The sequence below is a fragment of the Ziziphus jujuba genome, chromosome 2 (assembly GCF_031755915.1).
Source record: "Ziziphus jujuba cultivar Dongzao chromosome 2, ASM3175591v1".
NCBI lineage: Eukaryota > Viridiplantae > Streptophyta > Magnoliopsida > Rosales > Rhamnaceae > Ziziphus > Ziziphus jujuba.
The window spans coordinates 19,043,312-19,069,449 of NC_083380.1; the positions used below are offsets into that span (position 1 = coordinate 19,043,312).

The following is a 26,138-nucleotide window of genomic DNA, read 5'->3' on the forward strand; positions in this document are numbered from 1 at the left end:
CCTCCTGCAAGTATCTACTCCATCTAAAACTGCGATTTAGATCTCGATCTAAAACATTAATCACTTGCCAATACTAGCCACCCCAAACAGCATCATCTTTTTCCCTTTTATTGATCCAAAATTACAGCCAAATTAAGAAATACGGAGACAAGAAGTACGAGAATTTTTCTAGATACAAATTCCAGCAAGCAATATTTGATCCGGTATTAGCATATCAAGACGTTTATTTAACTGCCTATTCAGTAAGTTTTGCAATCATGTTCTGATGATTCACGATTTTTTATTTTATTTATTTATTTATTTTTGGCCGAAAGTTCTAACGATTCGCATATGAGCTATACAACCAAACTTCGTTATTGTGAGCACTATGGAATGGACTTCGCCCCTCCTAATTCATGTACCTCATTCGCACCAAATATGAAATTATATAAATCCCATTTAAGCTCAAATAGTAATTTCTCAGGTATATAATTGATAAGTGATTGCATATGAAACAAAATTTAAGGTAGCTTATACTGTAAAACAATTTTTTCTTTTTTCTTATGACACCCCTCATGTTAAGCTATTCTTCAGTAAAGAACGAAAGGTATGGGATTCTTTATTCAATCCCAGATTCCAAAACTGTTATAACACAACTCTACTCGCCATTATCATGAAAAGATTATTATGGGCATCTCCACCCTCAGAATGTAAAACCATTTGAGAATCATACTCCAGGCATTGGGAACTGGGTTGTCAGAGCTTCAACTCTTGCACGCAGATCAGACACTCGATCTATTAAAGAGAAGTCATGGGAAGTAACAAACTTCATGAAATCTTGGAGCTTTGAGCCTGAGACTGACCGCTTAGCATCAAGAGCTATCTGCACGCCCTCATGAATTAAGTCAGCAACCAATATGAATTCTTTCTCAGTGAATCCTCTAGTTGTCAATGCAGGGGAACCTATGCGTATACCACCTGGTACTAGGGCACTCTTATCACCTTTGTCATTATAAACAATAGCAAGAATAAGATCAACATGAAAGAGAAGCAAAAGTAAATAACAAATAAAAGAAACATCATCACAAACAAAATGTAGTTATAGGATCAATGAAGGAAAACTCTCACCAGGTACTGAATTCTTGTTGAGGGTTATATATGCCAAGTCAAGAATTTTCTCCACTCGAGCACCATCGATACCCTGTTGAATAAAGATGTTGGATTTTATTTCTTAAACATATTCTTACAAAGAGTTGTAATCCTAAGAATCTCACGCCATATGACAAAGGAAAGAGCCTAAGATCAAATGCCCAAGTAAATGAGGAAGAAAATGCTTAGGCTCAGACAACAATGGCGAGATGAGGTAGAATTCTTCTAGGATATATAAAATTTAAGCTTCATATCTAATGAACCAGAGAAAACATGGGCAACCCAGATGAAAGAAGAAAGAACAATAACCTTAGGGTCATATATCATCTAGCTTTTGGTTATATTAAAGATTCGTTTAGTATAGCTGATGAAAGTAAAGCTTTAATTTGTAGAACTTTGTATGATAATCTTTTTAAAAAAAAACTTTTATTAAAAGACTAATAAGTGTTTGGTTGTAAATAAAAAAGCTACATTAAATGCTCATTGAATTTCTATATAAGTTGAAAAAAAACAAAATTTCTAGAGAAACACAAAAAATTATAGCTTTTTTTGTCAACACGTGCTTGTTGACTCTTACCAAACACCCTCATTTTTTAACAAAAGAGCTTTTGGCCTTCAAGTAGAGCTTTTGACGCCAAAAAAAGCTACGCCAAACAGAAACTAAGTCCAAAAGACTTCCATCATCAGGCCACATTTTAATAGTAATAGCAATAGGTTCATATTTTAAGACAGGTCAGTCTACTCCCACAGTGGCAGCAAGCTTTTAACATTAAAGACTGATATTTGGAGGGAGAATAAAATGGAAAGGGATCAAGAAAAAAAGAAGCAGAATCTGAAACTTACCAAAGGCCTCAGATCCACAAGAACCAAGTGGTTATCACTTCCACCAGAAACCAGCTTATATCCCAGTTCAATTAATCGGTTTGCAAGAGCCCTACAATTAGAAACCACCTACAATACAGGAAACTACACTAAATTAAGGAATGTCTAGGAATGGTTGGATAAGGGCAAGAAATTGCAAAACCTTGTTTTGATAAGCCTTAAATTCTGGCGACTGCGCATACTTCAAGCAAACCGCAAGTCCCCCGATAGTGTGATTATGAGGACCACCCTGCATAAATTACTCAAATCTTCTATCATTTTTCCATATTTGACTTCAGTGTAAGATGCTAAAAACACAATAAATAATAGGTAAACAAACAAATATATATACACAGACAGTTCAGACTTGTTACCATGCAACCAAAAAGTACTAACCTGCAAACCTGGAAAAACAGCATTGTTAATGGCAGATTCTAAATCAACCCCAAGAATAGGGTCCTTCCTGAAGAAGATCATGCCACCTCTTGGACCCCTTAAAGACTGAAAAGAAATGTCCAAATCTGTCAGCTCATCTACATACACATTACAATGAACCAAGCATGCATCTTCTTGAATGCATAATGCTATCCAAGAAGTTCTGAAAGCAAAACTTTTGGATGCAAAGAACCATAACAAATTAACTACTTCTCAATTTGTGTTGCATAAGCAATAAGTTATGCCTGGAAACCAAATATAAAAACAAAAGATTAAAAAATACCTTGTGAGTAGTTGTTGTCACAATATCACAGAATTCAAAAGGATCAGCAACAACAGATGCAGCAACAAGTCCACTTATATGGGCCATATCCATCAGAAGAAAAGCACCAACTTCATCAGCAATCTTCCAATGAAAAACAGATGTGATCAATTCCTTGCTCAAGAAAGAAAAATTCAACCTAAATTTATACATATTGAATTTTCTATATTTTTACAGATATCTAAATTATTTAAACAGGAATGACTACATAAGTACCAACCTTCCTCATCCGAGGATAGTCAAAATCCCGAGGATAAGCACTAGCACCAGCAATAATGAGTTTTGGGCGAAAGAGATTGGCAGTTTTCTCAAGCATGTCATAATCAACAAGACCTGTTTTATTTTCGAACATATTCAAAGACAACTACAAGCTCAAGATCAACATATCCATTGTGAGAAAATTCATGCATGGAAACAAAGCATCTGTCTGAGCCAAAATATAAATATAACCACCTGTTGATATGTCAAGTCGATATGGCATGGACTCAAAATAGATTGATGTGCCTGATACTCGTCTTTTAGGAGTCATGAACCCATGAGACAAATGTCCCCCATGAGGCAAGTCCAAACCCTAAGGTACATATAGATATCATGTAATTCAAGCACCCTAAGATCCAAATGCCAAAAAAAAAAAAAAAAAAAAAAAGAGGGGGCAAAAATAAGCCAACTTACCATTATTCGGTCATGTGGATTAAGAATTGCAGTGTAGACCTCAAAATTAGCAGGAGAACCAGATAACGGTTGAACATTAACACCCCACTTCTTTTCATCTAGATGAAATGCATCCAAGGCCCTTTTCTGGCAGAGTGTTTCAAGTTCATCAATGTATTCATTGCCGCCATAGTACCTGAACTAACAAAAGTTAAGAACAATCAAAGCATCCTTTAAAATAAATGACAAGTGCACTTTTCCCAAAAAATGTAATTTTACCTTTTACCCGGTAATCCTTCAGAGTACTTGTTTGTAAGACATGAGCCAACTGCCTCCATCACTGCACGATAAGTAAAATTCTCTGAAGCAATAAGCTCAAGGCTTTTAAACTGCCGCTCCTTCTCCTTGCCAATAATTGTAGACACTTCAGGATCAGCCTCACTTAAGCCATGGTCTACAAAGCTTCCATTACCTATCATAACAAAATCCACACACAAGAAGTCAGCCCATACCAAGTGCTCATGCATACAAATGATTCCCCTTAACACAAACTCAAAAAATGACATACTCGGGAAAAAACAACAGTCTTCTTTACTTCTTGTTTGTCTATCATAAAGAACAAAAAACAAAGCTGATAGTTTTGTTTTCCAAGAAATACTTGAGCAATATAACTTTGTGATACACCATAACAATACTTATGCGACCAACAAATGCATATTCAAATATGTCCTAATAAAATATAATATTGTTAAAAGTGTATGATTGGTCAACTACATGCACATAATTGAGCCCACTTTCTAGTACCTTAAGTTTCAGGAACCAATAATAACTTAAACACAGTATTAGCCCAAGTTGTTAATCTCTTTTGTGTTTGAAACTTGACCCCATTTCTGATAATTTATTATTCCACATACATAAATTAATAAAAACATAGGCTAGCAAGATTCATATACATGACAAAATAAACAAATAAGTTCCAATACCACATTAAATTACCACCAACCCTAAAAACTTAAGCCATTGATAGGATATAGACCCAACTATATATATGAAGCCAATAAAATAGAAACTTTAAAGGTACATGAAAATGTAAATAGTAAACATGCATAAATTTAGGCTATGTTTGATTTAAGCAAGTCCACCAAACAAAATTTCCTTATTTTAACAACTTTTTCAATCTTTAAAAGATCTAACAGGCTCACAATTTTTTTTTTCTTTAAATCATCTTTCTTTTGACCTATATTTCTCTCATTTTTGCACTACCTATTTGTTTCTTTTCTTTAAATATATAATACATTTTTTTTGGGTAATCATATATAATACATTTGCAAATATATGATTAATTCACAAAGTATAAAAAATTCAATCTTGTTTTTGAATTCAATGAATCATACAAAAAAGGTTATCAGGTGACAAATTAAATGTGTTTAGTGTCTGTTAGGACTCATCGATGGTACAGCCTAATTGGAGGAAAAATCTACAAATAATTGACTGAGATTGAAAAGACATCGTACATGTTAAAAACAGCAAGAAGGCCTCATATTAGCAAGACCAAGAAATTTCTGTCATCTAAGATTTTACACAACTTTTAACAATCATGCAAGAGTAATGACAATAAATGCAACCAAATCCTTCTGACAAGTACAATGCTAATGCTAAATGCATATGTTAGTAAATAAAATCTAACATTCTAGCTAAGGAAAACAAGTGGGTGCAGAAGACAACATTCAGAATTCTAATAACAAAAAGAAAAATTGTACAAAGGCAGATGCATAATGGTCAAAAATAACCAACCAAAAAATTACAAATATAAAAGCGATAATACAGAAAACATCCAAACATACCACAGTTGAAAGATGGTTACCTCTAATTTCAAGCACAGGAACAGAGGCAGAAGAAGGTTGCCTCGCAGAAGCCAAGCTTCCTTCAATGTATGAAAATTTGCAAGGTTTAGAATTGAGTTTTATTTGCTGTGGAAATCCACTAATACTAAAACCTTTCAAGGAAGGTGATATCCCCTTGGCCCAAACGGGCTGCTGAATGGAATCCATAATTGCAGCTCCACCACAAGCCTGCATCCTTCCTTCTAGTACTGTTCTTCACAAGCTTCCTACACATTCCATATATCCATGAGCATAGATCGAACACACACACACACACATTATAAGTCAATCGGATATAGAGTACATTGTGATTCCTCCTTTAAATACTTCATATAGAGTTACTTCTAACAAAATTCACCAATCTTAGTGCCTAAGTCAGAATTCCATTTGGCTCATATTATGCAAACCAACCACATTGCTCATGGGTTGCTTTTAGGTGTGTGCAGACAGGTTAAGGGTAGGGATACAACCACATCCCCACTCATTATTCTTTTTCACCCTGTACCTGTCATGGTCTCATAGTCTATTAGAGGTATAGTTAAGTTATCTAGAAGAAAAGAATTTAAATTAACTTTCACCAGCTCAGGGGGAAAAAAAAATGCCAGTTAATTTTGAAGAGTTGTACAAAACCAACCAAGATGAATCCTGTTGTTGCAGTTGAAAACCTAGATGAAGAAAAAATAAAAAACAAGTGTTACAATAGTACCAAGAGTAACTTTTAAAGTGTAAAGAGACAAAGTTTCAACGTTCAAAAAATTGCCTCAACGTTCACAAAACTGTTTCTTACTCATAATATAAGGATATAATAAGAAACATAAACCCATGCACCCAAAATGCTTTAATACCCCCCAAACCATAAAAAAGAAAAAAGGGGGAAAAAATAACAATAAAAATAAAGCAATTATCTTGCAGTCACAAATATAAAAAATTTTAAAAAATGGCAAAACCAAGTGAACAATACAATACTAGTTTAGTATTGGTGGATTCTAATCGTCAGGAATTGAGGAGGTTTGAGCTTCAGCCTTTATAATGCGGTGGCTAAGTTCGATGTCTATCCGGATTTTGAATATATTTTAATGTTTACATTAATCATAAATACTCAACAAACCGTCCACCAAACAAAAAAAAAAAAAAAAAACAATACTCAATAAACCACCATATTATTTTTTCCTAAGCAATACAGAAATTAACATGGGGTCAAAAATAAATAAATAAATATATATATATATATATATATATGGGCTACCAAGAGTTTCATAACACAAAAGTGGGATTGAGTCAATGTGACATTGTTGCTAATTAAATAGGAAACGAATTACTGGACCAACAAGAATAATAAAAAACCAATTAATCAAAAAAATAAAAATAAAAATAAAAACGGATAAATGAGATAAATTAGATACCTCAAGGAAAAAAGATTGATGGTCTGGGAAATGAAAAGGGTAAAATGTGAGAAGAGAGTGAAAGAACCACAAGACGCCCCGCAAGGAAAGAAAAACTATTGGGGGAAGCTGAGGAAAAGGGGTTGGGAATGGAAGAGGAGGAACTGTGAGGGCTGTCGTGAGAGAACGTGTATGGGATAGCTGAGAGCGAGATGAAAAGATGGCTGCTTAGGGTTCATTTCTGAAATTAATCTTTTTTTTTTTTTCCTCTAAATAGTTTAATATTTTAATTTTATGCTGGATAAGGTTTGAGTTTGACCACTGCAGGTGTACTGATACTGAGATTCTTAGTAGCCTCATAGTCAATATTTTTATTTTATTTTTTAAGACAATAAATATACAATAAAAAATTTATAAGATTTGCTTAAAAAAATTTTAAAAACTTAAAAATTAAAAAATTAAAAAAAAAATTACCAGGAGGAAATTACAAGGTAGAGCAAAAATGAAAAGCTCTGTTTGCAGTATAAATGCACATATATGTATATAGGAAAATTTCACTGTGTGAATATTTGTATCTTTTTTAAGTTTGTAGACATTTGAAAAAAATCATTGTTTTTGTATAATAGTTTTTGTTTAGTAATATTTCGTTTTTTTAAACATCCGTACAGTCAAAAAATTACGAACGTCACACTGTAGAAGAACTATGTGCATATACTATGTGTGTGTGTGTATATATATATATATATATGTATATACACTTACGCTGTGTAAAAGACTGAAGAGCTCTACAAAAGATAAGTAAAATCTAAAAAATGATTCTAAATTTTTTTTTTTTTTCCCCCATTTCACATTCGCATATTTCATTTCGCAATACTACCATAGTAATAACTAGAGATACAGAATAAATAAATAAATAAAAATCAGACAGAGACCAAAATGCTTGCCGTGAGCAGAGGGAATGAATGGGATGACTGAAAGAGAGAGTGAGAAGATTGATAGGGTAGTGAGTGAGTGAGTGAATAAGAATTGAAAGGAAGGGAAGCTTACCAGAGCAAGAAGGGCGTGAGGCCGAGAAACCAAAAGGGAAGCGAAATCGGTGAGAACAGAGAGAGCCGCTAAGAGGTTGAAACCAAGCAGCAGAGAGAAAAAGAGAGGGACAGAGAGGCCCGGAGGCGGAGAAGGCAGCAAAGCGGGGGGGTTTGGGGAATAAGAAAGGAAGGTTGGCGTTATTGCCACGGGAGGTTGAGTTTTCTTCCATGCTATTTAATTATGTTTTTCCTATTTTACCCTTTTAAAATTCTTTGAAGAAAAAAAAAAAAAAAAAAAAAAAAAAAAAAAAAAAAAAGGTTGTTAGATTGTTTTTCCTTCGTTGGATTGCTTTTCATGCTAAATTTGCAGATTTAATGAATCCAGGTTCGTTGAGGGCCCTAGAAAATTTCTGCACAAAGGATTTGCACATCAGTTTCCTACAAATATTTCCAATGCTGAAACCCCATCAATACCATCTACCCTATGTCAATGATACACTCATTGCTGATAAAATAAATTTATTCCAAATTTCATTGCTCTCCCAAAAATGTCACTTATGATGATCATGAAAAAAAAAAAAAAAAAAGGAAAGTAAATTAGGAAAGAGGGTTTGCAGATAATTTCGGTTTCTTCTTGTTTTTTTTTTTTTTTTTTTTGGTTTTTTGGGGCGGTTGGAAGAGATTGAAAGACAAAATGGTAAACTAGGAAAATTGCAATTAAATAGCGTGGCAAAAACCAATAAACCGGTTGCAATAAATCCAACCAAATAAGAACACTACGCTTCGTTTTGACACGTGCTTTATTATTTTTAAAAAATATATATATTTAAATTTTCTATTTTCATAATTTTCAAAAAAAAAAAAATGTTTTTATTTTCGTGTGTAATTTTTTTTCTTTTTTATTTTTCTCTCCTATAGTCCAGTTTGGAAAACGTGTCAAATTTGGTAAGAATTAAAATTTCCCAAAAGAATGAAATTTTTCTGTGTTTGAATTATTTTTCAAGGATGGAAATTGTGGAATCTATGGCAAACATAGAATGAAATTTTTCTGTGTTTGAATTATTTTTCAAGGATGGAAATTGTGGAATCTATGGCAAACATTCTCACGGTCACAGGTACGCAACTTGAAAAGGTACGGTGGAAAGTGATTAATCTATATAATTCAGATTTTATGGAAAACTGGTTTTATACATCTGATTAGAAATAATTTTATCTTTAATTTAAAAATAACAAAATCATTGAATTACTTTGTAAGGTCTAATCTTCTATTACTAATGAAACACAACACATAAAAAAAAATAATAATAATAAAAATAAAATAAAATAAAAATTCCAGAAAAATTGATTACCAAAAAATTCAAAATTATCACACTTCCCAGCATTATAGCTAATTATCTGAAGGAAGATTACATGATATGTTTATATAAAAGATACAATGGGTTTCAACAAGTGATAATCAAGTATTCACCAAAAAAATAAGTATTCCATAACATATGATAAACCAAGTATCTAGATAAGCTAAAGCCATCGAGCAAGTGATTGAGGATGAGATAGTATTAATCAAACCGCCAGAGTTTGAATACCTGGCTTCATGTGGTGATTTTGGTAGTGTATCCGACTCACCCTTTTTGCAATATTTATTGTCAAAAGCGTCCTGCATAATCCTACATTACATTGAAAACAATCAGCTGAAAATGTCTGCATTTTTTATTATCTCAGGATTCTTGCAAGAAAGGAAGTTCAAGTTTGAAAGTGCACATTTTATCATCAACAATAATTTCAAAAACAAAAATTCATGGGAAAAAAAATGAAAAGAAATATTATGAGAACGAAAGATACAAATCCATTAAACAAATAAGAGATAATTTAACAACTTTCTTTTGTTTTATTTGAAAGTTTTTGAAGAATTGCATTGTATTTGGAAAGTGCAAAATACCTTATATAGGAAGTACATGGTCTATTGTATACCAATTCTCCCCTAGGCGTTCTTGAACCTTCACTTCAAAATCATGAGCCATAAACCCCAACTTCAAGCTGCATAGAGAAGTTACAGGCCATAAGCCTCTTGGAACAATCGTCAAGCGCTTGCACTCCACAATCTCAAGCTCTCTGAGATTCACCATTGCCCTTTCCTCTATTCTCCATAACCTCACTGAGCGCATGACAAATTATATATAAAAAAAAAAAATTATCATTCATTTTCAGTCAATGCTCCGTTGACAAGTTCCAACAACCACACCTAAAGGGTTTATTTTTTTATTTTTTATTTTAGTTCTTAAATTCTATTTCTTTAGTAAACTCATACACATATAGAAAACAATTCTTTACTGATTTTCGAGATAGAAAATTCATGTACACCCAAGGGGTGACGAAAGTGTTAGGCATTGACTTTCTATCATATCTGTTTGTAGTATTTATGAGTTCGAGTCCTAACAGTCTAATTTCGCGCCTTGATATGGATCCCATCATATCTGTTTGTAGTATTTATGAGTTCGAGTCCTAACAGTCTAATTTCGCGCCTTGATATGGATCCCATCATATCTGTTTGTAGTATTTATGAGTTCGAGTCCTAACAGTCTAATTTCGCGCCTTGATATGGATCCTGCATGCTCTCATGCATTATAGGGAAAGAGAATTGGGACAGTGGGCTGGATGTTACATGAATTCTTTTTCGGATTGTCTAAACCATGGCTACTAATGATCTATAATTGCCAATCTTCTGGACTGAGGATACTCAACCACAAACGCATTTTATATTCACCAAAAAAAAAAAAAAAAAAGAAAATTTACTCATCGTTAGAGTCAATTTTTGGCCCTCTTAACTTTATCATATTAGTCAACATCATTGAATTTGTATATTAGAAAGCTTAACCATTTCTGCTATTTTTATTGTGTTGAATAGTCTGGCTAAAACAAGTGGCAAAATAAGGAACCAGACGGGAATTTTTGACCAAAAAGTCATGTCACTAATCTTATTAAAATATAAATATGTAAATGGTATTTTGGTTTTCTACGACAAGCAAGAAGCCCACCTTCCTTGACTGAAATGCTACAAGCGACTACCCGAGAAGCTATTAAAAATGAACATTAAAATCATTTTAATTTTGGCTTCTCGAATAAACGTAGTATAGCTTCAGTTCAGAGGATTGAAAGTTTTGGAACTGTGAGTCCCCGAGAGAAAATTAACAAATAAATTAGTCCAAGTCATAGTTGTTAGTATAGTTCGATACAAGATACATAAACATTTTAGATATAAAACTATAGGTACTTTTTAAGTGTATTGAAAATTACACTGTATCATTCGATACATGATATATTTCATATCAATACATACGATATGGAGACGTATGATACCTTAAAATTTAACCAAAACAACTACATCGTAGGTAAAATTGTCCTAGTTTAGTGTAAATATGGGTTGATATATAAGAAATAATAAGTGTGGATTTATTGACATCTCTGAATGAAGATTATGATGCCATAAAAAATGATCTAAAACTGAAAGTTTTAATGTTTAAAAAGTTTATAGAACTTTTATATGATTTAATAATGATGTTCATAGTTCATAGTTTACCATATTAATTCTTTTATCTATGTTTAAGAGATATATATATATATATATATATATTTTAAGCAAATTACGGTTGAAAAGCATATTATATAATATGCAACATGTCACGATATACGATACACTTTTTTCACAAAATGATATATGTTACAATACACGTTTTGACAACTATTTTCCGAGCAGTTTGCCAATTTTCGGTGCCAAAGGCTTCCCATGTTTTATACCATTCCAAAGTTTAAAAAGCCCAAACCATCTGGAGGTAATCCCCTGTATAGCTTTGGATTTCATCTATGATATTATAGATTTTTTTTTTTTTTCCTTTTTTTCTTTTATTTTCCAGTTGCATTGGATTTGAAAAGCTTTGGATTTCATCTATGATATGATAGATTTTTTTTTTTTCCTTTTTTTCTTTTATTTTCCAGTTGCATTGGATTTGAAAAACGGACTCACTTATCCTTTAACTCCAACCAGTTTGTCCACAACATGGAGGCCAAGAAGCTCTTTCATCAGCTGTAACAGAAGACAATGGTAAGGAAGACTGGGAAGAAATACTATGAATTGCTTGGCGTTTCTTTTGATTCAGAAACTCTGGAAATTAAACAGGCTTTGTAAAAAAATTGCAAAAGAAGCACCACCCAGATATTGCAGGTCAAGAGGTCTTTTAATAGAATAGAAACTCCGTATGTTTAAGAATAGTTTAGTTCATGATTTTAAACTGCAGTTTATATGGGTGATTTTTGCTTTGTTTAGAATTACGAGCATACTCTAATGCAGAATGAAGCCTGTAAGGTTCTAATGATGGAAGACTTGAGGAGGAAATATGATGCTTCCATTGGTCATATGAGAGCATTCTTCAGCAAATACATGTCTTGTTTGGTTATAGCTCATGGAATGGATCCTTAAGAGATCCCAAGCTTAATTTGTGGATGAAAATGCATGCATAGGTCAATACCATAACCAACAATTCAGGGTCCCCCCCCCACCAAAAACCATTTTGTTCTCTAAGCTTTATTCTTCCTCTCTTCTGCAACTTAATCCTTGACAGGTTGCAGAGAATGTATGCACCATACAAGCAACACATTTATGAAGGACCAAGTTCTTGGATGCGCAGGGTTAAAGTACAAAATGGAGACAACAAACCAAAGCTTGAGGTAAAACTACACAAAACAAAGTCCATGTAATATTTTTATCTTCTTCTGAGAATTGTCTAATTGAATGACTCAAAAAACTTACAGGTATCAGTAGATTATTGCCCTGTGAACTGAATTTACTTTGTGGTCGGGGGAAGAACTCCCAGTGCTTGAGTTCCTAGGTCACGGCATATTTTTAGGTATCTCTGGCGCCGCTGAATCCTTCAGCAAACAACTGAAAAATAAGACAACCAACCAACACCATAGAAATAGAAACAATTTTCATCTTCTTGCCATACAAATGCAACTTTTAGAGTACATATACTCTCATAAACTAATGAATTTGGTTTTCACTTTTCACTGATACTCTTATAACTGATGAATTTGGTTTTCACTTTTCACTGATACTCTTATAACTGATGAATTGTATAGGGTTTTCACTTTTCACTGATATGAATTCATTGCAGCCTATTTCATTGATAAAGAAGAAACCCCTGCTCAAGCTGAGGCACGAGCAAATGGGAATGAAGAAAAATATACACAGCAAAATAATTGCTTTAAAAAATCTTTTTATCAATATTTTACAATGAGTCTATAGAACAAGTTTAGGGACACAATGGGTCCAAGTATAGGTCTAAGGGTACCATATGAAAGACTGTACATAAGGCACAGGTTCATCCATGTAGAAAAATCAGACTGTACGTAAGGCACAGGTTCATCCATGTAGAAAAATCAGACTGTACGTAAGGCACAGGTTCATCCATGTAGAAAAATCAATGTACCAGCAACCATATTTGATCTCCAGTTTAGCGATCATTCATCAATAAATTCATCCAATGTCTAATATCCTGACAGCAGATTTGTAAATTCTGTAACTATCACTTAAAGTTCTTACTTAAATGAGTGGCACTGCTACCATCAAGTCAAAATGCATTTTACGTGAAGGGCAACTGGACTAAAGTATAAAAGCTACTGCAACTGAAAGAAATACAAACTATTCAGAAAAAATATGCATATTTCTCCCTACTTGCACAGAATGAAGTGTGAACTGATAATGATTAGATTTTCACAACCTTCAGATTGTAAGACCATATCTATTTCATGACTCAGATTCCTATTTTATGATTAGCATCATCCTTACAGATGATTTTTTTTCTTGATGATAAGTGATAGAATTCATTTGACTTCGTTGAAGAAAAAAAATAATATCCCACCATGAACAAAAGAAAAAACCAGAACAATTTGCGAAGCTTATGTGCTTGGCCAATTTATATGCTATATTCATAGTCAAGCTGAAATTGGTACCTTGTCATAAGGTACCATCCTATTTTGTTGTGCATTTTTGTATATCAGTAAAGCCTGCACTTGCTTGTTCCAGCACAGACAGAACACTCGTTTGCATCTCCAGCTACATGGCTTATGCAGTATTTGATCCTGTCATTGACAACATCCTACAACAAAATACCTAATTTCAAAATGGAAACATGCTGGTCCTTTAGAATCATTAACTAATTTGAAAAGTACTTATTGTAACAAAGTCAAAAAAGAAACATACAAGCAACAAAAGTTTATCTTATGGTGCTTCCAAGTTCTAAGTAACACTACTCGCTATAATGATAAAAATATTGCTTTTTTACTAGACTTTTTAAGAATATTTCTGTATATCATTCTTTAAATTAGATAAAAAAAATAAAAATAAAAAAAATAATAAAAAAAAAAAAACAAAACTATTTGGACTTACAACATAGACTAAGAAGTATAGACAAAGCCTGATAAACATCTGTTGGTGCTGGAAAAAGTATAATACATTAAAAAAGTGCAAATAAGGAAATTTCATACCACAAGTAGTTCATAGAGGCTAAGAGGTGCAGTTACAATATATGAAATATCAGGATGCTCCTTTTGCAGCTTCAGCTGTTAGAGAAGGAATATCCTACGAAATAAAACAAAGCCTATCCAATTTATCAAGTTATTATGCTGAGCTACCTGGTGCCAGTGTCTTCCAGGAAGAGGAAAAATGGACTTACAAAAACCCTATTTGTCCCTTGTTGAACACATGCATCAAAAGAGTCTCTAATTGATGGTTCCACCGGCTCCTATTTAGACAAAAGATTGGAATGAGAGCTTTGCAAACATAAGAGCATCAAAATCCAGGGCATGTGGTTCACCAAAAATAAATCTTCAGGGAATATAAAGAAGGAAACTCCTGGAAATCTTATAGAAGACAAAAACAGTAAGAAGAATAACCTTTTAAGTTTAACTCAAAAGGCAAATATCAATTCTTACTACTTAGTCCTCTCCTTTGAAAATAATAACTTTAACCAAATAGCAGCACATGTGGGGCCAAACCCAATTTGATTTACAAAAGAAGTGTGTGATATTGAATCCCAAACTATATTCACAACCCCTTCACAATTAACTGTTAGTAATATCAAAAAGAAATTCACATATTGTCATTGACCATTCATAATTTATTTGATAGCACTATCAAACCTACTACCATACATAATACTTTTTACACACACAACCAACATAATAGATATCCAAATCTACAAATCTGATTGTTTAAAGTTCTCATTTATGACCATTAACAAATCAAGAATCCCAAGTCTCAACCTTACAACAATACCGTTTTATGTTGATAATAATAATAAAAAATAAAACAAAAATAATAGTAAATAAAGCAACAAAAAAAAAAATTAAAACAACCTTTACTTTCCAACCTAAAAGCACAGCAACATCAAGCAAAAACATATCAAGAAACCACATTTCCATTTCCTTTATCTTTCTCCATAGAAGAATATAAAGATTTAAGAAAGCTTAATGAAAAATAAAACTTTTCCATATGAGCAGGCTCCACTAATTGGTACCTAGTTTTCTCTCTAAACATGGCCACAAATTCATCTGCTATTCCTCGACACACTTACAAATGCTTTTAAAGTAAAAATTTTTGAAAGAAAAGGAATTCAAAACTTTGGATCTTATATGGCTTATTAAGCAGGAGATTTGATTCCTTTCTAAGCAAACCATGATCAGCAATGATAATGCTGTCTCTGTCACCAACCTCATGTGGATTTTGTAAAAAGCCATTTGTGTCCCTCAAATGCAACCTTCTGCTTAAACTTCTGGCTTTGGAGGAATCTCCTGGAAATTTTGAGAAGTTGAGGAGTGCCCAGTTAGAAGGACTTATTCTAATTTTGATTACTGAAGAACTTCAATTCAATCCAAAACAAAGCCAAAAACAGTCATTCACAGCCCAAACTAAGAAAGGAAAAAAATTTTAAAAATTTAAATCCAATGAATATATAGGGTATTTTGTACCCTTTAATGATTATCTGGGTACGGTTGGATAGCGACCCAATCAACATGTTTGAGCATACTTTCATTGGTCTTGTTGTGGACAGATGACTATATAATGAGTTTCAGTCTGGTCTGTAATATAACAGCTCTAGAGGTGTAGGATTCATTTCCAACACCACAGGAAAAAGAAGACAGCAATTTATCCGTACAATCAATGTAGCCAAATCCCACAGCTAGCTTTTGCTACTCAGCAAAAGCTACTGGCCTAATCCAAAAACAAAGCTCACCACAGTCTAACAGATGGAAATGGCTGCTTTTTCTTCTGTAAGATATAAATCATATAATACAGGATAAAAGAAAATGGGTTCCAACCCACAACTTAAATTGGAGAAACATACCCATTAACGCATCAAATTATTCTAATCCTTTAGAAAGTAACCTAAAATACAGAACTAGAAAATCATTATGCATTATTAGTAACTCATATCCAAAATGGTGCTTAGTTTGCTCCAGGAAATTAGAAATGTAAATTACTTTTCCACCAAAACAAATATACACAGATGGCAAAATAATTTAAAAAAAAAAAAATCACCGTAGCAAGAAAATGCGTTCCAAGAACTAGTTACAAACCAAATAATAAAAAGACATAAATTCAGACAAAGAACTAGTTTCTAATAAATTTTGGATTTTTTTTTAACTGCTTACTTTGTGTTTTCCTTTTTTCTTTCTTTCTTTCTTTCTTTTTTTTTTTTTTTTTTTTTTTTTTTTTTTTGGTTTTTAATTTTCTTGATTATCTTTTTCCATGGTGTCTTCTTTGTACCCTAAGCGTGTTTTTGAAATTTGAAGACCAAAAAGACCCAAAATAAATAAATAAATAAATGATCCGACTGCAAGTATTAAATAAGAACTTAACAACACAGAGCTACCTCCTACTATCATGGCAAAGCAGAGCTTAATCAATTCATGAGAACGCAAAAATATTCATATCTGGGGAATCAAACATTTACCAAAACGAAAACCAACCATCCCTTTCATTCCCCTTCTCCCTCAGGTCTAATATTAAGGATTATTTACCCAAGGAAAAAAAAACAATATCAGAAAACAAATATTGAGCTTTGGAAAAAGCGCTTTCCAGCTGCTTTCTAACAAATCAGAGAGTTTCCTAGCAAATAAGCAAGGTGAAGAAAGAGAAAAATAGAGAGATGGAATTACCTGGAAGTTCCACTGTTCCAAGTGCACTGGATGGAGAAAACGTTTTTTCTTTTTCTTTTTTCTTTTTTCTTTTTTGAGTGGTTAATGCGGGAGGCTTGAGAACCAAATTGTAGTTTTCTTATTGGAAGTCTAGGCAAGACAGGTATCCAATCCAATTTAAACGACCTCCAAAATAATTTTATGTAGAAAAATGCTACGAGTTAAAATGCTACTGACCGTCCTTACAATGACTTCAGGACAGTGGTCACTTCTCCCATAATAACAAACATTCCGGTTCAATGCAGCGTAATGATAAAGTCTTAATGTTTATATGGTTCACAAGTAGTACGTCTAGGTCCAAGGTTTAAAATATTCATAATTTTTGCAATTTTTCTTTGAAATTACTGTATTTTAAGACAATGTATCCAGATTTAGCTGCTATTTATCATAAAATATTTAAAAATCAAAGAATCAATCCACTCAATCAAGAATCAGAAGAAGATGTAGATATTGATCCAGATGAAGACGATACCTACCAATATGGAGATGAAGAAAACCACAACATCAACAACATGTTGGATGCCTGAAGTCAAAATCAACATCAAGAATCTCTGACAACACAAAGTTGCTTTTCAGAAATTCCAAATCAAGACAAATCAGACAGATCACGAGATTTTACTGTTCAATCACTATTTATGAACAATAAAAGGAGCCGAAAGCAAATCACTATTCACCGACAGAGCACTATTCAATCAACCGACAGAGCACTGTTCAATCACTGTTCAATCAACTATTCACAAGACCTCCTTTGCCTATATAAAGGAGTCTCATTTTCATTTGTAATCAAGTTTTTCCTTTTGGAGTTTTTTCCTACTGAAGCTAAGAGTGAGTTTAGAGAGTTTCTGGCAGATTTCTCCTCTTTTCTCAATCTTCTTCTATCCCAAAAAACTCTGTAATCAATTTATTTATCCTGAGTGTTGAGTGTTGAGTGCTTGTAACACTTTGGTTCTTCGTAATCAAGTAAGCATTCATATTTATCATTCATTATTTATTTCTCATTTACATTATTTATTTTTCATATATTGCTTGGCTGGTTATACCGCCTTCAATATTTACATTTAATTATTTTATATTTATATTTTATATTTCATTGTTCTTGGCTGGCTTTGCCGCCTTTAACTTTTGTCATTTTTATTTCCTTCCGCTTAATCTTATTCTACTCTGTTCTTATCTCTATTCTTCTTAATCTTGTTGTATACTCTACACATTCTCCCTTGTTGGTATCAGAGCCATAAGTGTTCCGATCTATATGCTTGTTTTTCTTTTAGCACCCGTAGAGTATTATATCTGCTTAATTCATTCATTTATTTATTTTAATTATTTATTTTCATATATTGCTTGGCTGGTTCAACCGCCTTCAATATTATTTTGTTTAATCATTTATTTTAATTATTTTAATTATTTATTTTATTTTCATATCATTTTCATTTAGATTTATATTTTATATATTTCATTTAATTCATTGTTCAACAAGGGAGAATGTGTAGAGTATACAACAAGATTAAGAAGAACAGAGATAAGAACAGAGTAGAATAAGATTAAACGGAAGGAAATGAAAATGACAAAAGTTAAAGGCGGCAAACCCAGCCAAGAACAATGAAATATAAAATATAAATATAAAATAATTAAATGAAAATATTGAAGGCGGTATAACCAGCCAAGCAATATATGAAAAATAAATAATGTAAATGAGAAATAAATAATGAATGATAAATATGAATGCTTACTTGATTACGAAGAACCAAAGTGTTACAAGCACTCAACACTCAACACTCAGGATAAATAAATTGATTACAGAGTTTTTTGGGATAGAAGAAGATTGAGAAAAGAGGAGAAATCTGCCAGAAACTCTCTAAACTCACTCTTAGCTTCAGTAGGAGTGAAGAGCTGTCCAATCAAAAATATTTTATGTCAAAGCTACCGTCGTTATTATAGATATTTTATTTACATTTTTTTTAAAGTATTTTTCTTTTTTTTTACATCTTTCATATGTTCCTGTCCAGTAGTTGGCGGACGAGCCGTAGCACTTACCCCATAGGGAGGTATCGTTCACGTTTGGTGAAACGCATGCTGGTTCTCTTCAGCAGAAAGTGGTTGGTTCTTTAGTTATTGGTTCTTTTGCAACCAAGGCATATTTATAAAGGATCAAATCCACGAATATTAGTCATAATACATATGGTAAGTTAGTAACTATAAATTCTATATTTTATATAGGTGATTAATTTTACACCAGCTAGTTATATATAGATCCATAGGTTGAACATGTATAAATTGTTGGCTAATTCTAAATTTCTTATGACGTATACTTTGATAATACGTATAATTCTTCTGGATTTTAATAATTGAATTCTTAGTTCTAATTATTTTTTAGTAGTGTTGTTTACTTTTAGAGATTGAGGAATTAAGGTAACAAAGCCAGATATGCACAAAGAAAATGCCACTGTAAAGATGAATATTTGTGCGTTTTTAGGCATATATACCTGGTGAAGATGATTCAACCATCCCTGATACATGTTACATAGGTTATGGATTAATGCTTGCTGAGAATTTGGATGAAGATAGAGAATTGCTCAAGAATAATACTCGATGCAGCTCATGACCAGAGAAGCTTGGTTTCAAAAAAAAAGTTTTCATGGATTAGATGGTCACTCTTCGGTGCCAAGTCCATGACTTATCCTATTCACCCAAAAAAAAAAAAAAAAAAAAAAAAAAAAGGGGGGGGGGGGGGGGGGTTCCATGACTTATCCATGACACACCAATTTTTACCAAATCCTGAAAATTTTGAGCTTCGGTCAAACTTGAAGAGAATCACAGATTTTGATCCTCATGAACTGCCTTACTCGACTTCTCTAATATATCTCAAAAGGTTTTCACAATTTAGTGAAACTTGTGGTATGCCAATACCATGCTTATGATGAATGGAACTAAATAATGGTGGTGAAGATTGAGGAACTTAAGGAAAATTGCAGAATGCATTGCAGAACAAGTCATAAAACTATAGTTGTTCATGTCTAAAACTACTTTGTTGCACTTGATAAGATAAGAAAAATAATAGAGCAAGAAAATTGTCGCTGTACTTTGAAATCTTTCATAAACTTTTTACTCTCAAATCTTTCATAAACATTTTTGAGGTAGTGATTTTCTATAGTATCACTTGCATCTGTTTATTCTGTGAACAACAAATCTTGTAATATATTGTGGTCGAGTAAAAATAGAAGAATTTTCTAAATATAGCATTAGGATCTCTTGAGGAAAGCTGATTCTGAATAGCAAGCAGATTGCTACGTGTACGTGTAACATTGATATTTCTCTTCACATTAATATATTACACTACTGATTACCTTTCTATTCTATATATTTCTTAAAAATATACACCGTGGGATAATACTCCAACCTCTCTTTCCCACTCATTTTATAGCTCTTCTTGTTTCCCACTGCAATCCAACGACTTTTTTCCTAAGACTAGCTAGCTTTTTTCTTGGTACAAACTAGTCAGTTTAACTTTGGGGATAGTTAGGATATACCTGTTGCTTCATTTAAAGCTCCAGTGCTGACTGTCAGACATGAAAAGTAAACGTATAAATATAGGTGACCAGTTCGATTGTTCAGAACATAATGCAACTAATAAACAAATCAAGGCTGATGAGAGTTGTCCCTAAATCCCCCCTGTTTCTCAATATTTACCCAACTTTGCATGACTGAAGATGAAGATGCAAAACTTACCGTGTCGAGAAGCCGTAGAGCAGCAGGCCGGGTAAACTTTCTTGCAAAAAGAAAGCACGCAGAAGGTTTCCCTTTCCTACTGCACCATTCTCTGCGGTGCTCAGTCTCATAATAGATATTATCTATCTCCTGCAAAGTACTTAATTTGTTTGTACGCTATTCCACCCAAACTAAATAAAACATGCACTTCACCAATATGGCATCCAAGCTAGATTTGAAATCAAAAGAAATAGGGTAGAACTAGTGAACTTTATTTGTATGATCCTAACATAAAATGGACAGATTTTACTATTTTAAAGCTCCTCGCTACTTGATGGAAAGAGAAGACTTTTAGTTAGGTTCTATTAGTTTCAAGAAATCCAAGAAAAGTTGAAAAGTTCTTGTTGGATGCGAGTAGAGAAATATATGCACAAAAGAGAAATGTTGCCAAGACAACTCTAGCTGTGCTAATCAACTTAAGCTTTTTTTTTTTTTTTTTTTTTTTTTGGCCGATAAACCTTGTTGGAGTAACTAGTTTTCATTCTGGGGTGTTTACCTAATAAAAAGGAATGAGAACAATTTACCCTTAAAGCAAAACAATTAACTATATCATTGTGACTTGGTGACATAGCAATAAACATACCTTTATAGATTGTAAGAGCATGGAAGTAGCATCTGAATACTTGTAAGTCACAGGATGCCATCCACGACGCTCTCGGTCCTTTGAGGATGATAAATCCCATGATGAATGTGTCAGTGATCTTCGTGTAATTTCTTCTTCAAGACCTTCTTGCTGAAATTGAAAGACGAAGGCTTTAGGAAGCTAAAATGCTGAAAGAGAAAGAAGAAGAAGTGCTTTTAGGACCTCACTTCTATCTTTACAGGAAGAATATTAAGAGGAAAGAGAACGTAATTTTTTTCTGAAGAGCCATACATGTGTCCTAGAAATCTTCTATGCTTATACATATGAATGATTATGACCTAGTTACTAAATTATCATATGAAAGGTAAGTTGATCTTTCAGACCTCAAAAGATATGAAAGAAATAATTATCAACTTCCACAATCTGGAACGGTTCATCCTTTCATAGACTCCTAGAATAACCAAGTTAAATTTTTTATCTGCACCACCAAGGCTGAGATAGCAACTTACTGCCAGTAACGTTTGAACATAATGTTCATCTGGTATACAATTATGCTCCTTGGACGTGTCAGCTGGCTGCACAGGATATAAATTAAACTTAAACTTCAGAAAACAAACTTAAACTTTTATCTCTTTAAGACAATTTGGAACATTGTTTCCGAAAAATTAAATCATCATTTTAATTCATAATCAGATTATTGCAGAAATAACAAAATTGGATCATTAGTAATGGCAATACAGTGCTCTTTTTGAAGAAGTTTGGAATGGTAATTATACTATTTCTAAGAATTTCATTTCAAAATGAACTAAAGAATACTTACAAAGGGTTGATCCCGCCAAAACTCAGGTAGTGACTTTCTCTGCATGATTGTAATAAACAAAACAGGCAAAAGGTAAGACAAATAATCAGGCCCTTAAAAACAGATAAAATTAAGAAGGAAATAACTTGATAGGATAATTAGACAGCTATTCACTCCTGGCCTATATCATTCCCATAAGTATAAAGAATTCATCTTTATTGTGCTGAATATTACATGTATAATAGTTTTATAAAGTTTCATCAAGTGCATTTAGTTTTACATTAAAGCTGAAAAGATAAAGTAGGAGAATATGATAACTTCTTGAGACAACTTGCCTTGCAGTGCCATTGAAACATAGGAAAGACAATGTTGTCATTCACCACCACCTCTGCATGCTTCCTAGTCAAAACAACCCACTGCAAAAAGACAAAGGAAAAGATAAATTACGTAAATAAAAAAATGTCATGCACTACAATTGATTAGCTCTTAATGTTTTACAAAAATATAGGAGCAATTAATCTATCACAGTGAATTCCTACTTGAGATCCTTTTCTCCAATTTTGAACAGGAATAACAGGTGCCATTAATGGATTGTATCGGCCCTCCTTTGTATCAGCAAAACTGCCCAAGGATAATCACATTAATTTAAGGTTGAAGTTGAGCATATCAATAATTTATTGCTCAGTATACATAAACATGCATCCCTGCTATCGAATTCAAAAAGATCAATAATCATTACTCTAGTATATACATGTGTTAACTCACCTGTCTATGAAACTGGTTGAAGTTGACATAATATAGTCATATATATAGTTGAAGTTGTAAAGAGGGATGCAGCTGAAAAGGGATCAAGCAACTGACATACCGTTAGACAATAAAAAACTTGAACAAAAGATGACTTTCCATTAATCAGTAAACAGAAACTAACAAAACCCAATTTCATTTTCCTAATTACCGACACGGAGAGTACTTAAAATAAAATACACTGATCAAAAAGAGGAAACAAATCAAACTAGGTGAGTTTGGATGCTTTGCATCTCAATAACTGAAAGACACATGTCAAAAAACAAAAACAAACCCAAAAAAAAAAAAAAAAAACAAACAAACAAATAACAAACTGAAAGAAACATAAAAAATAATGGGTCTGAGAATCTATGTCATGACAATACTCACCTGTCAGAAAGAAAAACAAAGCGTTGATTATAAGCATCCTCAAGCGCATGCCTTAGCAATATACGCTCTGCCTCAATCATGCTTGCTTCTCCCCAGTCTACCTGGTATACAATACATGAAGTAAATATCATACCGCCAACAATACGTAGCATAACCAGTAACAGAAAGTTTTCATGGTTTCCCAAGAATTTCCTACTTGGCGGGACATTAACTCAGAGGCAAGTGAGTTAACAAATCAAATTTACAGAGCCATACAGAAACACCAGAAAGAAAGCATGAAGACCACTGGGACGACGAAGCTATGAATTGAGATATCCATAGTGACATACTCATATTTGGGAGTTTGAGAATGTTTTCATTAAGGACCAATACCTGTATACTATCATTAACTTGGCAATTCAGAAAATAGTTTGATTTTGTTGTTGCCTTGTTGAAGAGAAACCTAGGCCTAGAATGAACATAAATTGAAAATCTATTCTCTCCTCCCTGCAATAACAAGATGACTCGTCTTTAATGTGCTTTTCCAAAATAGCAAACAATCAAAACCCAGTAACTTCAAATTTAGCAGGAATAACTCTAATCATTGTGCTTCATTGCACAACAGCATTATAGTCACAATTGTAACATAATCACTTTGATTGCACTTATACAATCAAGCACTGAAACGGACAAATTAAACACTTTCTTCGCATATTAAAAAGCTTAATTTTTTTATTTTTTTATTTTTTTTATTATTTTTTTTTAATATACCTGAAAGAAAGCGTCCCAAACAATGTCCAAAGGAAGCCGATTCCGAGCTATGAACAAGAAAGCGATCTTGGGCTTCTGCGCATGCATAGAAGTGAGAGTCGTAATCCGATTATACTGAGACTGCATTATCAACAGCAAGAATCCGAAACACAAGCTCATCAATAGTACAGCGAATATCTTCCTCTTCCATTTATAGTACGGCTGTTTCTGCTGATGAGCTATCTTCCTCGCCGTCTTCATTTAGCTTCGTTCATTCATTCATTCACGAAGACAAAGCTCATTACAGTTTTTTTTTTTTTTTTTTTTTTTTTTTTTTTTTTACATGAAAGAACCAAAATCAGATCCACTGGAACATAGAAATTTTCAGCTCCAATTCCAATGTTAAAGCTGTGTGAGCTCTTGAAAATTCCTGGAAATTTTGCGCGAATTACGAGGACAAGAAATGTGTATATATATAAATATATTTCTAGTCTTCAGGAGTGAAAGAAAACGAACTCTCTGCTTCAAAGCTAGAAACTCAAACACCTTCTCGCAGGCGATTACTCTAGCTCCGGCGATTCAACTGCCGTCTGAGAAAGGAAACGGGAAAATAACCGGCGATTACTCGGGCGCCGGCGACGACGAGTGTAGAGATCGCCAGCGAGCTTTGCGGACTGTGAGATTGGGATTGTGTTTTAAGTCGGGTCGGGAAAAAATAAAAACATCTCTTTTTTTTTTCTTTTTTTTTTTTTTTTTTTTGTTTTAAAGGTCGGTATCATGTAAAGTCGTTAGTTTTTTTTCTCTGTTGCGTGCAATGTATGGAAAGAATCCTCTTTTAAATGATTGGCCTTCTTGTTTTGCTTTTGTTCTTGTGTCTGTTTTTTTTTTTTTTTTTCCTTTAATTACACTCTTCCCTTTTTTTTTTTTTTATACCTGTGTTTTTATGATGATATATACCTTAATTTTGTACCTCTTTCTTCAAAATAAAGTTTCTTCCTCAATTTATTAACCCATTAAGTAATAATAGTTTAATTAAATGATCCTAATCATTGTGTATGGGCTTAACTTGGTAATATCAAATACATTAATAATTTGATATATTATTAACAATGTATAAATATATCAATTATTGAAGTTATTACAAGGTTGATAACACCAGTATCCATAAGATGTGACATATAAAAAAATAGAAGCACCAAATAAAGCTGTTCGAATCAAAAAATCAGTTAAAATCAAATAATATATATATATATAGAAATTTTACGGTGAAGATGATTCGTATGAGGACTGCAGTATTAGTGATGGTTTTTTATAGTATTAACGATAGTTTTTTAGAAAATTATCACCAATACTATGAAAAACCATCACTAATACTGTGGTCCGTATGAGGACCGTCCGTACCATATACGGATTATATATATATATATATGTATATATTTAGTTTATTGAAGAAAAAATGGATTATTTGTTGAAAGTATTTGTCATGTATATTGAATGTTAATAATTTATATTAGTCTGTTGTTGTATTTTAAAATGCAAGCAATTCACCAACTAATTGCAGTTGTTAGCTGAGGAATGGATGTGTTCAACTGCACAAGCAATCATATGTATATATGCTAATTTTTGTAAGCCGATATCTTATTATTTTGACCACTATGAAAATATATTTGAAAGCCCTTTTTCCCCTTTTGTTAGTGTGGAAGTGGGAAATTTTGTAGTTTTTATTTTATTTTTAAGAAAAATAAATTATTGTAAGACGGAGACAATAATCATGTGAGTGCAACTATTTTTAAATAACTGACTTGTTTTCATGGGAAAAAGAATTAGTTCAGTCAGATTATATAATTTTAAATCAAACTTCATTTATTTATTTTTTCAAAAACAAAAGATTCACTTATTTATAAAAACGAAATATCATAAAACGAAAATAACCATTTAAAAAAAAAATAAAAGAAGGATCACGAACATTTTCGTACTTTTTTAAAAGGAAAATTTCAAATTGCACGCTAAAACTTTTATATTTGTGTCAATTCTATTTTAAATACCTGACTTGTTTTCTTGGGAAAAAGAATTAGTTTAGTCATATTATATAATTTAGATCAACTTCATTCATTTATTTGTTATTTCAAAAACAAAAACTTTACCTATTTATA

The 26,138-nt window shown here is 32.6% G+C and overlaps 3 protein-coding genes and 3 long non-coding RNA genes across 31 annotated transcripts; 2 read left to right on the forward strand and 4 right to left on the reverse strand.

Moving 5' to 3' along the window:
• Positions 1-447: 447 nt before the first annotated feature.
• Positions 448-7,893, reverse strand: LOC107419013 (serine hydroxymethyltransferase 3, chloroplastic). 11 transcript variants are annotated; one of them, XM_048474026.2, is made up of 13 exons: positions 7,710-7,893; positions 5,915-5,945; positions 5,262-5,503; positions 3,677-3,869; positions 3,419-3,593; positions 3,200-3,317; positions 2,967-3,079; positions 2,708-2,830; positions 2,386-2,490; positions 2,153-2,239; positions 1,972-2,079; positions 1,108-1,180; positions 448-981 (listed from the first exon to the last, which is right to left on the reverse strand). In XM_048474026.2, the coding sequence occupies exons 3-13, from the start codon at positions 5,473-5,475 to the stop codon at positions 707-709; spliced, it is 1,584 nt and encodes a 527-aa protein (XP_048329983.2). In that variant the 5' UTR covers positions 5,476-5,503; positions 5,915-5,945; positions 7,710-7,893; the 3' UTR covers positions 448-706. The 11 variants fall into 11 exon arrangements, with proteins under 11 accessions (XP_048329983.2, XP_048329980.2, XP_048329979.2 ...); XM_048474023.2 differs by having other exon boundaries at positions 5,262-5,507; XM_048474022.2 differs by having other exon boundaries at positions 5,262-5,507; positions 5,883-5,945.
• A 1,142-nt stretch (positions 7,894-9,035) lies between these two features.
• On the reverse strand, positions 9,036-10,395 carry LOC112491701 (uncharacterized). Its single transcript, XR_009635692.1, has 2 exons — positions 9,627-10,395; positions 9,036-9,354 (listed from the first exon to the last, which is right to left on the reverse strand). It is a non-coding gene; the product is annotated as an uncharacterized LOC112491701 (long non-coding RNA).
• Positions 10,396-10,511: 116 nt separating this feature from the next.
• Positions 10,512-12,505, forward strand: LOC125422324 (uncharacterized). Its single transcript, XR_007240843.2, has 2 exons — positions 10,512-11,517; positions 11,681-12,505. It is a non-coding gene; the product is annotated as an uncharacterized LOC125422324 (long non-coding RNA).
• LOC107419017 (sirohydrochlorin ferrochelatase, chloroplastic-like) lies at positions 12,414-16,894 on the reverse strand. Of its 15 annotated transcripts, none has more exons than XR_009635665.1 (5): positions 16,696-16,894; positions 14,416-14,484; positions 14,228-14,340; positions 13,694-13,839; positions 12,414-12,610 (listed from the first exon to the last, which is right to left on the reverse strand). XR_009635665.1 is itself a non-coding variant. In XM_016027731.4 (5 exons), the coding sequence occupies exons 1-4, from the start codon at positions 16,721-16,723 to the stop codon at positions 13,738-13,740; spliced, it is 279 nt and encodes a 92-aa protein (XP_015883217.1). In that variant the 5' UTR covers positions 16,724-16,894; the 3' UTR covers positions 12,414-12,610; positions 13,694-13,737. The 15 variants fall into 15 exon arrangements, 5 of the variants coding, with proteins under 5 accessions (XP_015883217.1, XP_015883218.1, XP_048329362.1 ...); XR_007240838.2 differs by lacking the exon at positions 14,228-14,340 and adding an exon at positions 15,453-15,532 and having other exon boundaries at positions 14,375-14,484; XR_007240839.2 differs by lacking the exon at positions 14,228-14,340 and adding an exon at positions 15,453-15,532 and having other exon boundaries at positions 12,414-12,623; positions 14,375-14,484.
• Positions 16,895-16,900: 6 nt separating this feature from the next.
• On the forward strand, positions 16,901-20,464 carry LOC132800511 (uncharacterized). Its single transcript, XR_009635668.1, has 2 exons — positions 16,901-19,117; positions 19,462-20,464. It is a non-coding gene; the product is annotated as an uncharacterized LOC132800511 (long non-coding RNA).
• LOC107418962 (glycosyltransferase BC10-like) lies at positions 20,125-24,759 on the reverse strand. Of its 2 annotated transcripts, XM_060814411.1 has the most exons (12): positions 24,502-24,759; positions 24,007-24,415; positions 23,629-23,742; positions 23,257-23,357; positions 22,849-22,920; positions 22,623-22,704; positions 22,419-22,499; positions 22,105-22,143; positions 21,794-21,859; positions 21,285-21,434; positions 20,663-20,791; positions 20,125-20,493 (listed from the first exon to the last, which is right to left on the reverse strand). In XM_060814411.1, exons 2-12 carry the CDS (start codon positions 24,244-24,246, stop codon positions 20,476-20,478), a joined length of 1,092 nt encoding a protein of 363 aa, XP_060670394.1. In that variant the 5' UTR covers positions 24,247-24,415; positions 24,502-24,759; the 3' UTR covers positions 20,125-20,475. The 2 variants fall into 2 exon arrangements, with proteins under 2 accessions (XP_060670394.1, XP_048330338.1); XM_048474381.2 differs by lacking the exon at positions 23,629-23,742 and having other exon boundaries at positions 24,007-24,759.
• Positions 24,760-26,138: the final 1,379 nt, after the last annotated feature.

What these genes read in the sequence shown, in the direction of transcription:
- LOC107419013 (XM_048474032.2), bottom strand. Translation starts at nt 5,475, where the DNA reads ATGCAGGCTTGTGGTGGAGCTGCAATTATGGATTCCATTCAGCAGCCC. An exon ending in TCGACTTGACATATCAACAG is followed by an intron (nt 3,080 to 3,199) that starts GTGGTTATATTT and finishes AAAATAAAACAG; the next exon opens with GTCTTGTTGATTATGACATG. An exon ending in CTGTTTTTCCAGGTTTGCAG is followed by an intron (nt 2,240 to 2,385) that starts GTTAGTACTTTT and finishes TAATTTATGCAG; the next exon opens with GGTGGTCCTCATAATCACAC.
- LOC107419017 (XM_016027731.4), bottom strand. Translation starts at nt 16,723, where the DNA reads ATGAAAGGGATGGTTGGTTTTCGTTTTG. An exon ending in GATGGTTGGTTTTCGTTTTG is followed by an intron (nt 15,533 to 16,695) that starts GTAAATGTTTGA and finishes CAAAATTTCCAG; the next exon opens with GAGATTCCTCCAAAGCCAGA. An exon ending in TTTTACAAAATCCACATGAG is followed by an intron (nt 14,485 to 15,452) that starts GTTGGTGACAGA and finishes TTGTCTAAATAG; the next exon opens with GAGCCGGTGGAACCATCAAT.
- LOC107418962 (XM_060814411.1), bottom strand. Translation starts at nt 24,246, where the DNA reads ATGAAGACGGCGAGGAAGATAGCTCATCAGCAGAAACAGCCGTACTAT. An exon ending in TGTTTCAATGGCACTGCAAG is followed by an intron (nt 22,144 to 22,418) that starts GCAAGTTGTCTC and finishes ACAATCATGCAG; the next exon opens with AGAAAGTCACTACCTGAGTT. An exon ending in TTTGGCGGGATCAACCCTTT is followed by an intron (nt 21,860 to 22,104) that starts GTAAGTATTCTT and finishes TATCCTGTGCAG; the next exon opens with CCAGCTGACACGTCCAAGGA.